A 13,198-nucleotide genomic window follows, 5' to 3' on the forward strand; every position below is an offset into this window, starting at 1 on the left:
AGGGACAGGGAGAGAGGGACACGTAGAGAGACAGAGAGACACCATGGTGTGTGCGTGCGTGAGGGGTGGAGAGAGGGACAGGGAGAGAGAGACACGGAGAGAGACAGAGAGAGACAAAGAGAGAAAGGGACAGAGAGACACCGTGGTGTTTGCGCGTGTGAGAGAGATGCACAGAGGCATGGAGAGAGACTGACAGACAAACAGAGATAGAGAGACAGAGAGACAGCCAGAGGCAAATAAAGACAGATACTGTATAGAAATGGATGCAGAGACAGACAGTAAATACGAGACACACAGAGCGATCGATAGACGAACAGAGAGAAAGAGAGTTGAAGACAGAGTGGCAGAACAGGGAGGCAGAGAGACGCATACGTGGAGAACGAGACACACACAGATTAAGAGACGGATAAAGAGAGATTGAGAGACAGTCTGACAGAGAGACAGAAAAACTAAGATGTTATCAGACGAGTTGACACCCACGTTGCATTGCGGCTGAGAGACACACATATCTAGATGGGACAGAGAGACTGAGAGAGAGACTGAGACAGACACACACAGAGGGACTGAGATAAAGAGCCTGAGAGAGACACAGAAACAAAGACTGAGAGAGAGACAGACAGAGAGACACAGAGAGACTTGAGAGAGACACAGAGAGACTGAGAGAGAGAGACAGACAGAGAGCCTGAGAGAGACAGAGAGACTGAGAGAGAGAGAGAGACAGAGAGCCTGAGAGAGACGCACAGAAGGAGGCACAGATAGATACTGAGACAGAGACACAGAGAGAGCCTGAGAGAGAGACACACAGAGACAGACAGACAGAGAGACACACAGAGAGACTGAGAGAGAGACAGACAGAGAGCCTGAGAGAGACGCACCGAAGGAGGCACAGAGATACTGAGACAGAGACACACAGAGAGAGACTTAGAGAGAGACACACAGAGAGAGCCTGAGACAGAGAGACTGAGACAGAGACACACAGAGAGAGACTGAGAGAGAGACACAGAGAGAGACTGAGAGAGAGACACAGAAGGAGGTACAGAGAGATACTGAGACAGAGACACAGAGAGACTGAGAGAGAGACACACGGAGAGAGAGAGACTGAGAGAGAGACTGAGAGAGAGAGACTGAGAGACAGAGAGCCTGAGAGAGACTGAGAGAGAGACAGACAGAGAGCCTGAGACAGAGACACACAGAGAGAGCCTGAGACAGAGACACACAGAGAGAGACTGAGAGAGACTGAGAGCCTGAGAGAGACGCACAGGAGGCATAGAGAGAGCCTGAGACAGAGACACACAGAGAGAGCCTGAGACAGAGACACACAGAGAGAGCCTGAGACAGGCACACAGAAAGAGACTGAGAGAAAGACAGAGAGAGCCTGAGACAGAGACACAGAGAGAGAGCCTGAGACAGAGACACACACAGAGAGAGCCTGAGACAGACACAGAGAGAGAGAGCCTGAGACAGACACAGAGAGAGACTGAGAGACAGAGAGAGAGCCTGAGACAGACACACAGAGAGAGACTGAGAGAGAGACAGAGAGAGCCTGAGACAGAGACACAGAGAGAGAGCCTGAGACAGAGACACAGAGAGAGAGAGCCTGAGACAGACACCCAGAGAGAGCCTGAGACAGACACAGAGAGAGAGACTGAGAGACACAGAGAGAGAGCCTGAGACAGAGACACAGAGAGAGAGAGCCTGAGACAGACACATAGAGAGAGAGAGACGGAACCACAGAGAGAGTCACACACAGAGAGACAGAGGCACGGAGATGCGTGGGGTTGGGCCGCTTGGAATTCACACAAAAAACCCCCCACACACAAACACGACGCATTCCACTTTTTAAGCATCGCAGCGTTCCGCGACCTTTAAACCCTTCGGCGCGCACGCGGCAGTGAGCGCCGCCACAGTCGGCACCGCGAGACCAGGGGGAGCGCAGCGCACGCTCGCGCGTCTTGAACCGCGGCTCCCCTCCTCCCCGTCGTCCGTCGTTTCTCGTGCCGCTCCAACTCGAACCCCCGCCGCCGCTCACACCGGATTGTCGCGCGTTCCGAGCTGCCGTCGGAGACGCCGCTTTCCGTGAAAAACAAAAAATTTGGCTGCCGGATACCGGACCTACGGTGGTGGTGGTGGTGGCAACGGCCCTCGACCGTTTTCCGAGATTATTAATAATTTTATTAGATTATTTTAAAATTCGTAGTCCCGTTCTGCGGCGGCCGTGGACAACTCGAGAGCACTCCCCGCCACCCGGGAGAGGAGGAGGAGTGAGCGGCCCAGCTCGTCGACGCGCTCCACACGCGAGCTTCCGACGCGGGAGCCTCCGGCCATGGAGAGATACTGGTCCTTCTCCTCGCACTATGGTGAGGGCACTTTAATTCGTCGTTCCGCCAGTGTCTGTGCGTGTGTCAGGGGGCGGGAGTGGTCGCGCAGTCGTTCAGCGAGCACAGCGCTACGATCGCGTCAGGGCGCCGCGGTGGCTGGGAGATGTTTACTCCCTCGCCTGCTGTGCAGGAGGTCGTGGATTCGATCCCGACCCCGACGCCTGCTGCTGCTGTATATTTGGCGTCTGCATGTTCTCTCTCTCTCTCTGGCTCTTCCCGTAGTCGCGTGGATTTTTCTCCGGTCCTCCGGTTTTTCCCCTCCACATTTAGACATCGCACGTTTTAGAGTATTAGGTCGCGATAAATTTCCACACGATGACAAGCCACTTAGTTGAACGATCAATTGTGGCCATGTTCCTTCTAGAAAAAATAGCTCTGTAGCTCAGTGGGGCCTCCTTACCCTGGTACAATAACAAAAATTGTTTAGTTGAATCATTTCAATGGTTAATCCTGGGTTCAATTCCCACCCGTGTGACTATCCCCGTCTTGCGAGTGATACGTGAACTATTCCCCGGAGCCTTCCGCCAGTTGACTCTGCCTGCAGTGAGAACAGCGGACGTTCCGTTGCAGCGTGTGTACACAATCGGCGCAACGCCTTTACCATTAATTAGGTGCCTTCTAACAAAAACGGAATTGCATGTGCAGCACATCGGTCTGGATGGGGTACTAGTCTCATCCCCGGTTACTGACCCGGGCCGACGGATGCTCATGAACGGCGCGAACCCGTGGCAGTCTGCCGAGGCTCGCATAGTACTTTGTTGTCTGTGCATGTATAACGTGTGCTTATATTCAGCGTCTAGCGCCGTACTATGTTTCGATTTAAAGCTTTCGTGACTGCAAGGATTCATCTTCTTTGGTTCTTTCGGTAAAGTCACCACGTAGAATGAGAACAAAATAATAAATTGATACAATAAAATTCTCACGACGTTTCGGCCACAACACAAGCGGCCTTCAGTACTTTGTTGTCTGTGCATGTATAACGTGTGCTTATATTCAGCGTCTAGCGTAGTACTTTGCGTTGTGATATTGACAGAAATTGGCGATGCTTTTACGCCGCGCTCACGGTTCGATCCGCCCCACGCGCCAACCGGGCCACCTCTGACGCGGGTTAAAACGGGCGGTCGCTTTTTATCTTTATTGTCGCAGCCGCTTTTTCGTGGCTCGTGGGGGCATGGAGACGCTCCGGGTTTAACGCTTTTCTCATTCCGTTTTCACCACGAGCCTCTGGCACGCAACAAGCACTTGAGTTGAGTGTTTACATTGACACTGAGGTCATAGACAACAGTGGTGGAAGTTTGCTTCCGTGCATTTTTAAAATAATTATTAAGAAATGGATTTCAGGCGCTGAGCTCGTCTGAAACGCTTCTTCCTTCTGATATAACGAAGCCACTGCACTTTGAAATCATCTATAGATTGACAAACTCATTTCTTTACAACCGCTTTTTGTGTTTAGTTTGTTGTACCCCCACCCCCCCCCCGTACCTCCGATGAGCGCGGTTGGCTACGTACGGTGCGAAGGAAGTTCAACATACATAGACTCATACAGAGACCCATAGACTAACACAGAAACCCATAGACTCACACAGAGACTGATAGACTCACACAGAGACCCATAGACTCACACAGAGACCCATAGACTAACACAGAGACCCATAGAATAACACAGAGACCCAAAGACTCACACAGAGACCCATAGACTCACACAGAGACCCATAGACTAACACAGAGACCCATAGACTAACACAGAGACCCAAAGACTCACACAGAGACCCATAGACTCACACAGAGACCCATAGACTAACACAGAGACCCATAGACTCACAGAGACCCATAAACTTACACAGAGACCCACAGATTTACAGAGACCCATAGACTCACACAGAGACCCATAGACTCACAGAGACCCATAGACTCACACAGAGACCCATAGACTAACACAGAGACCCATAGACTAACACAGAGACCCATAAACTCACACAGAGACCCATAGTTTGTTGTCCTTCCCCCGCACCTCCGATTAGCACGGTTGGCTACGTATGGTGTGAAAAAAGTCCAACATCTATGCATACGTATACGGAAAAAACACAAGTAGATGAGAGTCTGGATCGAAGCACGCACTCCCTTGGGAACGTGGCCAGCTGTGCTTTTATCAGAACTCATGTGCCTGTATCAGAAGCGGCCTTTTGCCTTCACCCTACCGATGTCTTGTAAGCATGTGTTGCCTTAATCAGAACTGTGCTTATGTGGACAATAATATGGTAACATGAGTCTCCCAAATATTCTCCGCTCTGTCTCTCTGGCCTCTCTGCGTGTGTGCTGCTACGATTGGTCATGGCTCAATATTATAATGATTTCCTTCGAAGGCCACATGGTCATATTTACTTTGTTTTCGTTATTTGTGCATATATAAGGTGTGCTTATATCCAGCGTCAAGCGTAGTACATTCCGTTGCGATATTGTTAGAAATGGGCCAGTGTCTCTGGTCGCAGAGTTAAACTCGGAGTCGGGTTGTCGCGAGTTCAATCCCTGGTCAAGAGTTGAACAGCTCATTATCATCATCATCACACCTCTGGGGTTAGAAGATTATTTTTCTCGCGAACGATGGCAATGTGATTCAGTATCTAAATGCCGATGTCGAGGTCTGCTCGCTACCACGGGAGGACTTCAGGAGTGAGTCTGTGTCGCTTTGCTATTCCTCCCGCGGTCTGCATCGTCGCAGTCGCACTGCTGTGGCCCGTGCCTTTAAAACTTCCATTGGCGAGGGAGATGTTCGCGTCGGCCTGTTGACGACGCTCCGATGACGTGGACGGTCACACGAGCGGAGGCATTTACTCTGGGGCCGTCCGCCGTGGGCTCCGTGGACTCCGCTGGGCGGGAGACGGCAGCCCCCCTCTCGCGATGAGCCCCCACCACGTCACCTTGAGCGCTGCCGCTGCGTCGGCGAAGTGGACGTCGCGATCTCGAGCCGAGCCACGGTCGGGGGGATGAAGCTGCGGAGCGGTGTTCGGCGGCGGCCTCGCGCGCGAACGGAGCGTCGCAGGACAGTCCCCCTCGGCTACGCGTTTCAAATCGCGGAGCGGCATCGGATGAAATCTCTCGACGGACGTGTTTGCGTACGTACGTACTCACGCACGCAGAGCGCGTTCAATTTCTTTCTCACCGCACGTAAGCCAACCGTGCTAATCGGAGAGGTGCGGGGAGCAACAGCTGGCGTGCACACGTGGCCGTAGCGGAGGCAGTCAACTTGGTCCGGGTGTAAATATTCAAACTGCTGATCGGCTTAAATTTAGCCGCCACGCAAGAACGACACGGGTACCACGTGGCGGGACGGCGATCGTGCCGCGGGCTAGGCAGCGTGGAACTTCCCGCCACTCGTGTTGAGTGTTTGTAGCCGGGGCGAAGGCAACATGTTGTGGGTGTCTCTCTTGGCCACAAAATACTGGGGTGGGTGGGGTGAGGGTGCCCGGACCCCCACGACACCCCCCCAAGGGCCACGTCCCCTCCCTCCCTGGCCGTGGCGCTGCGGGCGGCGACTGCTCCGTGGAGAGAAGCTCGCCGAGTGACCCCCCCCCACCCTCCCCCCGTGGGTGCGGGTTAATGGGGGGGGGGGGGGGGGCGGCAGCAGCGACTCGTGTGGGCAGTTTGGGACAACGCTGCAGGCTGCAGCGCGTGGTGGTGGTGGTGGCGACGCGCTGCAGCTCCCCGGGGATCCACCGGAGCGCTTGGGCCGCGTCGCGCGATGCAGCCAGCGCCGTCTCGGGGCTGGAGAGCCGAAACGAGTTGTTACTAGCGGAACAACTTACTAGCGGAACGAGTTGTTACTAGCGGAACAACTTACTAGCGGAACGAGTTGTTACTAGCGGAACAACTTACTAGCGGAACGAGTTGTTACTAGCGGAACAACTTACTAGCAGAACGAGTTGTTACTAGCGGAACGAGTTGTTACTAGCGGAACAACTTACTAGCGGAACGAGTTGTTACTAGCGGAACAACTTACTAGCGGAACAACTTACTAGCGGAACGAGTTGTTACTAGCGGAACGAGTTGTTACTAGCGGAACGAGTTGTTACTAGCGGAACGACTTACTAGCGGAACGAGTTGTTACTAGCGGAACAACTTACTAGCGGAACGAGTTGTTACTAGCGGAACAACTTACTAGCGGAACGAGTTGTTACTAGCGGAACAACTTACTAGCGGAACGAGTTGTTACTAGCGGAACAACTTGCTAGCGGAACAACTTACTAGCAGAACGAGTTGTTACTAGCGGAATGAGTTGTTACTAGCGGAATGAGTTGTTACTAGCGGAATGAGTTGTTACTAGCGGAACGAGTTGTTACTAGCGGAACAACTTACTAGCGGAACGAGTTGTTATTAGCGGAACAACTTACTAGCGGAACGAGTTGTTACTAGCGGAACAACTTACTAGCGGAACGAGTTGTTACTAGCGGAACAACTTGCTAGCGGAACAACTTACTAGCAGAACGAGTTGTTACTAGCGGAATGAGTTGTTACTAGCGGAATGAGTTGTTACTAGCGGAATGAGTTGTTACTAGCGGAATGAGTTGTTACTAGCGGAACGAGTTGTTACTAGCGGAACAACTTACTAGCGGAATGAGTTGTTACTAGCGGAACGAGTTGTTACTAGCGGAACAACTTACTAGCGGAATGAGTTGTTACTAGCGGAACGAGTTGTTACTAGCGGAACGACTTACTAGCGGAACGAGTTGTTACTAGCGGAACGAGTTGTTGCTAGCGGAACGACTTACTAGCGGAACGAGTTGTTACTAGCGGAACAACTTACTAGCGGAACGAGTTGTTACTAGCGGAACGACTTACTAGCGGAATGAGTTGTTACTAGCGGAACGAGTTGTTATTAGCGGAACGACTTACTAGCGGAATGAGTTGTTACTAGCGGAACGAGTTGTTACTAGCGGAACGACTTACTAGCAGAACGAGTTGTTACTAGCGGAACAACTTACTAGCGGAACGAGTTGTTACTAGCGGAACAACTTACTAGCGGAACGAGTTGTTACTAGCGGAACAACTTACTAGCGGAACGAGTTGTTACTAGCGGAACGACTTACTAGCGGAACGAGTTGTTACTAGCGGAACGACTTACTAGCGGAAACCAGTTGTTACTAGCGGAACGAGTTGTTACTAGCGGAACGACTTACTAGCGGAACGAGTTGTTACTAGCGGAACAACTTACTAGCAGAACGAGTTGTTACTAGCGGAACGAGTTGTTACTAGTGGAACGAGTTGTTACTAGCGGAACGACTTACTAGCGGAACGAGTTGTTACTAGCGGAACGAGTTGTTACTAGCGGAACGAGTTGTTACTAGCGGAACGACTTACTAGCGGAACAACTTAATTAGCGGAACGACTTGCTGGCGGAACGTCTTACTGGCAGAACGAGTTGTTACTAGCGGAACGACTTACTAGCGGAACGAGTTGTTACTAGTGGAACAACTTACTAGCGGAACAAGTTGTTACTAGAGGAACAACTTACTAGCGGAACGAGTTGTTACTAGCGGAACAACTTACTAGCGGAACGAGTTGTTACTAGCGGAACGACTTACTAGCGGAACGAGTTGTTACTAGCGGAACGACTTACTAGCGGAACGAGTTGTTACTAGCGGAACGAGTTGTTACTAGCGGAACGACTTACTAGCGGAACGAGTTGTTACTAGCGGAACAACTTACTAGCGGAACGAGTTGTTACTAGCGGAACGAGTTGTTACTAGCGGAACGACTTACTAGCGGAACGAGTTGTTACTAGCGGAACGAGTTGTTACTAGCGGAACGAGTTGTTACTAGCGGAACGACTTACTAGCGGAACAACTTAATTAGCGGAACGACTTGCTGGCGGAACGTCTTACTGGCAGAACGAGTTGTTACTAGCGGAACGACTTACTAGCGGAACGAGTTGTTACTAGCGGAACTACTTACTAGCGGAACGAGTTGTTACTAGCGGAACGAGTTGTTACTAGCGGAACGACTTACTAGCGGAACGAGTTGTTACTAGCGGAACGACTTACTAGCGGAACGAGTTGTTACTAGCGGAACGACTTACTAGCGGAACGAGTTGTTACTAGCGGAATGAGTTGTTACTAGCGGAACGACTTACTAGCAGAACGAGTTGTTACTAGCGGAACGAGTTGTTACTAGCGGAACGAGTTGTTACTAGCGGAACGACTTACTAGCGGAACGAGTTGTTACTAGCGGAACGACTTACTAGCGGAACGAGTTGTTACTAGCGGAACGACTTACTAGCGGAACGAGTTGTTACTAGCGGAACGAGCTGTTACTAGCGGAACGAGTTGCTCGTGGAACGACTTACTGGCGGAACGTCTTACTGGCAGAACGATTTGTTCCTTGCGGAACGACTTACTAGTGGAACGAGTTGTTACTAGCGGAACGTCTTACTAGCGGAACGAGTTGTTACTAGCGGAACGACTTACTAGCGGAACGAGTTGTTACTAGCGGAATGAGTTGTTACTAGCGGAACGACTTACTAGCAGAACGAGTTGTTACTAGCGGAATGAGTTGTTACTAGCGGAACGAGTTGTTACTAGCGGAACGAGTTGTTACTAGCGGAACGACTTACTAGCGGAACGAGTTGTTACTAGCGGAACGACTTACTAGCGGAACGAGTTGTTACTAGCGGAACGACTTACTAGCGGAACGAGTTGTTACTAGCGGAACGAGCTGTTACTAGCGGAACGAGTTGCTCGTGGAACGACTTACTGGCAGAACGTCTTACTGGCAGAACGATTTGTTCCTTGCGGAACGACTTACTAGTGGAACGAGTTGTTACTAGCGGAACGTCTTACTAGCGGAACGAGTTGTTACTAGCGGAACGACTTACTAGCGGAACGAGTTGTTACTAGCAGAACGAGTTGTTACTAGCGGAACGACTTACTAGCGGAACGAGTTGTTACTAGCGGAACGACTTGCTCGTGGAACGACTTGCTTGTGGAACGACTTGCTGGCGGAGCCCGAGCCAAGTGATGAGTAAAAACCGGGTGTCGTTCCGAAGGGCTTAACGACGTGCGATGAGCGTGCACATTCGTGACGGGCTGGGACTCGTGAGGGTGCGCGATGAGAAATGCTCCGACTTCACTTCCTGAGCACAGGCGGTCACCGCATCGCGTGGCGCTTTCAGGTGCGCTCTTTCAAATCTAAATCCTTTCCCGAGAACTGCTTTTTTTAGTTTGTTGTCCACCCACCACACCTCCGATGTAGCACTGGTGGCTCGTTACGGTGCGAAAGAAGTTCAATATACAGAAACGATTTACTTTGTTTATTTGACCAGGTGAGGCTCACTGAGCTGTTTAGCTATTTTTCAGAAGTGACCTGGCCACCAGAAATGACAGCTGAACAAAGTGGCTTATCACGTGGAAATGTGTCGCCGCCAAATACTCTAAACGCTAAATGTGGAGGGAAAAACCGGACGACCCGGAGACAAATCCGCACGACCACCACGGGAAGAGAGAACACGCAAAACTCCAATTACACAGCAGGTGTCAGGGTCGGGATCGAACCCACGATCTCCTGTACGTTTAACATGTATGCTTTCGCAACCAATATAATCCGTAATAAAGGTGTGTTGTCATAGTAACGAATTGGCATGTTCCGTTTACGTGACAAACCTTACTAATTCGCCGTGTCGGGTGGTGGTGGGTTTAACGACACATTTATATCACGCAATCTGACCCGCAAGAACCCACATTATGGAACACCTGTATACCTGGCGAGGCACTTAACATCTCGCCACGTCAACACGCGACACTTTCACGGTGTCCACGGCTGCCTGTGCCTGCGTGCAAGCTGTGCAAGCCGTGCGCCTCTGCTTTGGCTGCTATCAGCTGGGTGGCCCCGTTGCTCAGAGAAACAAAACAAACTCTGCTCACAACCTCACAAAGCTCGAGTTCAGTTCCCGGGCGGGGAGTCGACTCAACCCGACCGCCATCGTCGTCGTCGTCGTCGTAAATTTGCGCGGACAAATTGGCAATCGGCACGCTCGCTCATTTCGCGTTAATGCAGTCCGATCACTTGAGAACAACTTTTTGTGGCTATCCTGTTGGAAATTCACTGTCGCTGCCACTGTGAGATGAAGCCTTCCCCCCCCCTCCTGCCCCCCACCTCCTGCCCCCCACCTCCTGCCCCCCACCTCCTGCCCCAGGCTGTCTCCATCACACTGTGTAACAAAATGTTTTTTCTTTAGTTCCTGGGTCGTAAGTGTTATTTTCGTATTGTTTATGCCTCCAGTACAGAAGGTGGCTATGATTATTCCCAACAAACTTTGCTTTTGTGACCACGACACAAAAGCAAAGTTAATAATCCACCCCATTAATAAATAACACTGTGTAACAATTTTGACTTAAAACTTTCGTGACTGCAGGAATTCATATTCTTGGTTCTTTCGGTAAAGTCACGTAGATAGAAAATAAAAATTTCATTAAAAGTAAAAGCAAAAAACCACCGTGTTTTTTTCTTTTCTTTTAAATTGTAATTTATTCTTTATTTAAAATTTTATTTAAAAAATTCTATCTACGTGACTTTATCGAAAGAACCAAAAATACTGTGTAACAATTTATTGATTGTATCCTGGGTAGTAAGTGTTATTTTATAATTGCTTATGCCTCAAATGTACATACAATGGCTATTATTATTCCCCACAAACTTTGCTTTTGTGACCAGGACAGTGATATTTAGAAATGTACCTATTTTCAATGAGAAAACGTGGTGTGCATTTGTGTCTTTCGTTCACATAAAGACCTGGTCACAAAAGCAAAGTTTGTGGGGAATGATAGCCATTTTCTATACTTTTGAGGCATAAGCAATTTGAAAATAACACTTACTACCCAGGATACAAAAATCGTGTTACATAGTGATCACCAGCTCAGCATCTCGCGCCCAAAGCGATCCGTCTCCCCGCATTCCTGCTTGGGCTGCCACTCCACCGTCAGTCTCGACCACCGGCTGTCACCCCCCCCCCCCCACGTCGACGCGACGTCTCTCTTGGACTTGTTTGTTTCTGAGCGTGCTGTCCCTCTCTCTATCTCTCGGTGTAAGGCAAAAACGTGCTTCCTTGAACACTTTCTCTCAGCTGTTGTTCCATTTTATTGGGGCGAGGGGGGGTTACACTGAAGAAGGCTCAGCGGTCGGTCCACCACCATTCTCGCGGCCTTACAAAAAGGACAAAGATCCACCGCGTAGCCCTACCAGACTTTTGGGGCGAGTGCTGGGAGCGTGAGCGCCTATGAAGGCCGGCACGGCACAAGAGAGGCGTGGGGTGGCCAGCACCGCGCCCGGCCGCCTTTGTATCCCCAGCGGCGATGTTTACGCACCGCACCGGGTGCTCATTCGAGGCCGCGTCCACCTAGGCGAGGCCCAGGACCGGTGCAGACGTTCGTCACCGGTGTCGGTGGCCGTGAGCAGGAGAATCGCAACTTCGTGCCCCGCCTGGTTCGTAGCGGTGGCCACCTCTCCCCCCCACCCATGCCTACTGCTGACAGAAGCTCCCTCGCGTGCCCGTCGGCCTTCCTACGGCGCCCGCCGCCGTCCGGCGCAGCCCCCCGACCGTTTACGTCCGTCGGATCCCTCCGTTCCGTTCAGCTGCCCGACCCTCGCTCCGCTGAAGGAAGCCGTCGTCTGTAACGGGCAGCCAACGCAGCAGCACCCCCCCCCCCCCCCCCCCGGTATTTCATCGAATGTGGCAGATTTGGACGCGAGACTCGTCTGCCGTGTTGCCCTGCGTCAAAGGGACGGGTTAGTCAGATTTCAGCCACGCGGTGTACGTCGGCAAGAATGTGACGTGTCTGTTCTCTGCTTCAATATCCGTCCGTCCGCGCATACAAAGATGAAGATCCACCGTGTAGCCTTCACAGACCGTTGGGGCAAGCACTGTTAGCGAGTAGCACCTATCAAGGCCGGCACGGCACACAATGGGGTGGATGGCCGGCACCATACCCGGCCGCCTTTTTCTCCCCGGTGGCGATTTTTTTTTACAAACTTCGGCAGGTACTCGTTTGAGGCTGAGGCGACCCAGGGAAGCCCCAGGGCCCGTTCAGATAATTATCAAGACCGTTGTTGGCTGTGAGCCGGATTCGAATTCCGGTCGCCGGGTTCGTCGCGCAGTGCGCTGCCGCTCCCATGTATTTTTCCTCCGCGTGGGAGAATACAAAGAGAATCTGGAGGAAAACCTATGCAGGATAGGGCGAGGACATACAAACACCAAACCGAAAGGCGTCCGAGTCGGGAATCAAACCCAGGCCCTCCGTGCTGCGAGACGGCAGGTTGTCGCCACTGGCGCTGCCAACCCCGGCCGCCCCGGCGGAGGCGCTTGAACGTTTCACTCAGATCCGTACGGCCTCCGTCTTCTTCCTGTTACACGCTCTGCTGCGGCGTCACGAGGAGCGTCGAGCTCTCCCATGACAGCCCTTCACTCCGGCCACATTCTCACCTGCTTCGAGTCATAAAGGTGGTGAGTCGCAAGGGATCGTGGATCACAACGGGTTCTCACCTGGCCGGCCATACGAGGTTTCAACCAGGTGAATGTTTATTCACGGTCATTAAAACTGGAGTAATAATAATAATTCCATTTATCTTCATTTGAAGCTTTCGCTACTGCAGGAATCCATACTCTTTGGTTCTTTCGGTAAAGTCACGTGGGTAGGTAGAAATAACATAAAATAAAAACAAATCACGAAGTTTATGAAAATAGGTTTTTCCCCTTTTTTTTCTGGCAACAAAACAGCTGTGTTAAGTTGTTAAACACCAACCTGAAACCTTTTACAAGGAATCGTGTCTGCATT

At 51.3% G+C, this 13,198-nt stretch overlaps 1 protein-coding gene across 4 annotated transcripts in view; it reads left to right on the forward strand.

Annotated features, from left to right (window-relative positions):
* Positions 1 to 13,198, forward strand: part of LOC103091800 (retinoic acid receptor RXR-alpha-A) — a 164,409-nt gene that overhangs the window by 86,350 nt on the left and 64,861 nt on the right. The window contains exon 1 of one of the 4 annotated variants that reach the window (XM_032973030.2): positions 2,240 to 2,357. The exons of the other annotated variants lie outside the window; for them this stretch is intronic. Within the exon in view, the coding sequence (XP_032828921.2) occupies positions 2,324 to 2,357 (34 nt within the window). The 5' untranslated portion in view covers positions 2,240 to 2,323. Of the gene's footprint in view, positions 1 to 2,239; positions 2,358 to 13,198 lie in introns of those variants that run through there. 4 annotated transcript variants of the gene reach the window in all.

This window comes from Petromyzon marinus, chromosome 50 (genome assembly GCF_048934315.1).
Source record: "Petromyzon marinus isolate PM22_M1 ecotype Great Lakes invasive population chromosome 50, UKy_Petmar_22M1.pri1.0, whole genome shotgun sequence".
Lineage (NCBI taxonomy): Eukaryota > Metazoa > Chordata > Hyperoartia > Petromyzontiformes > Petromyzontidae > Petromyzon > Petromyzon marinus.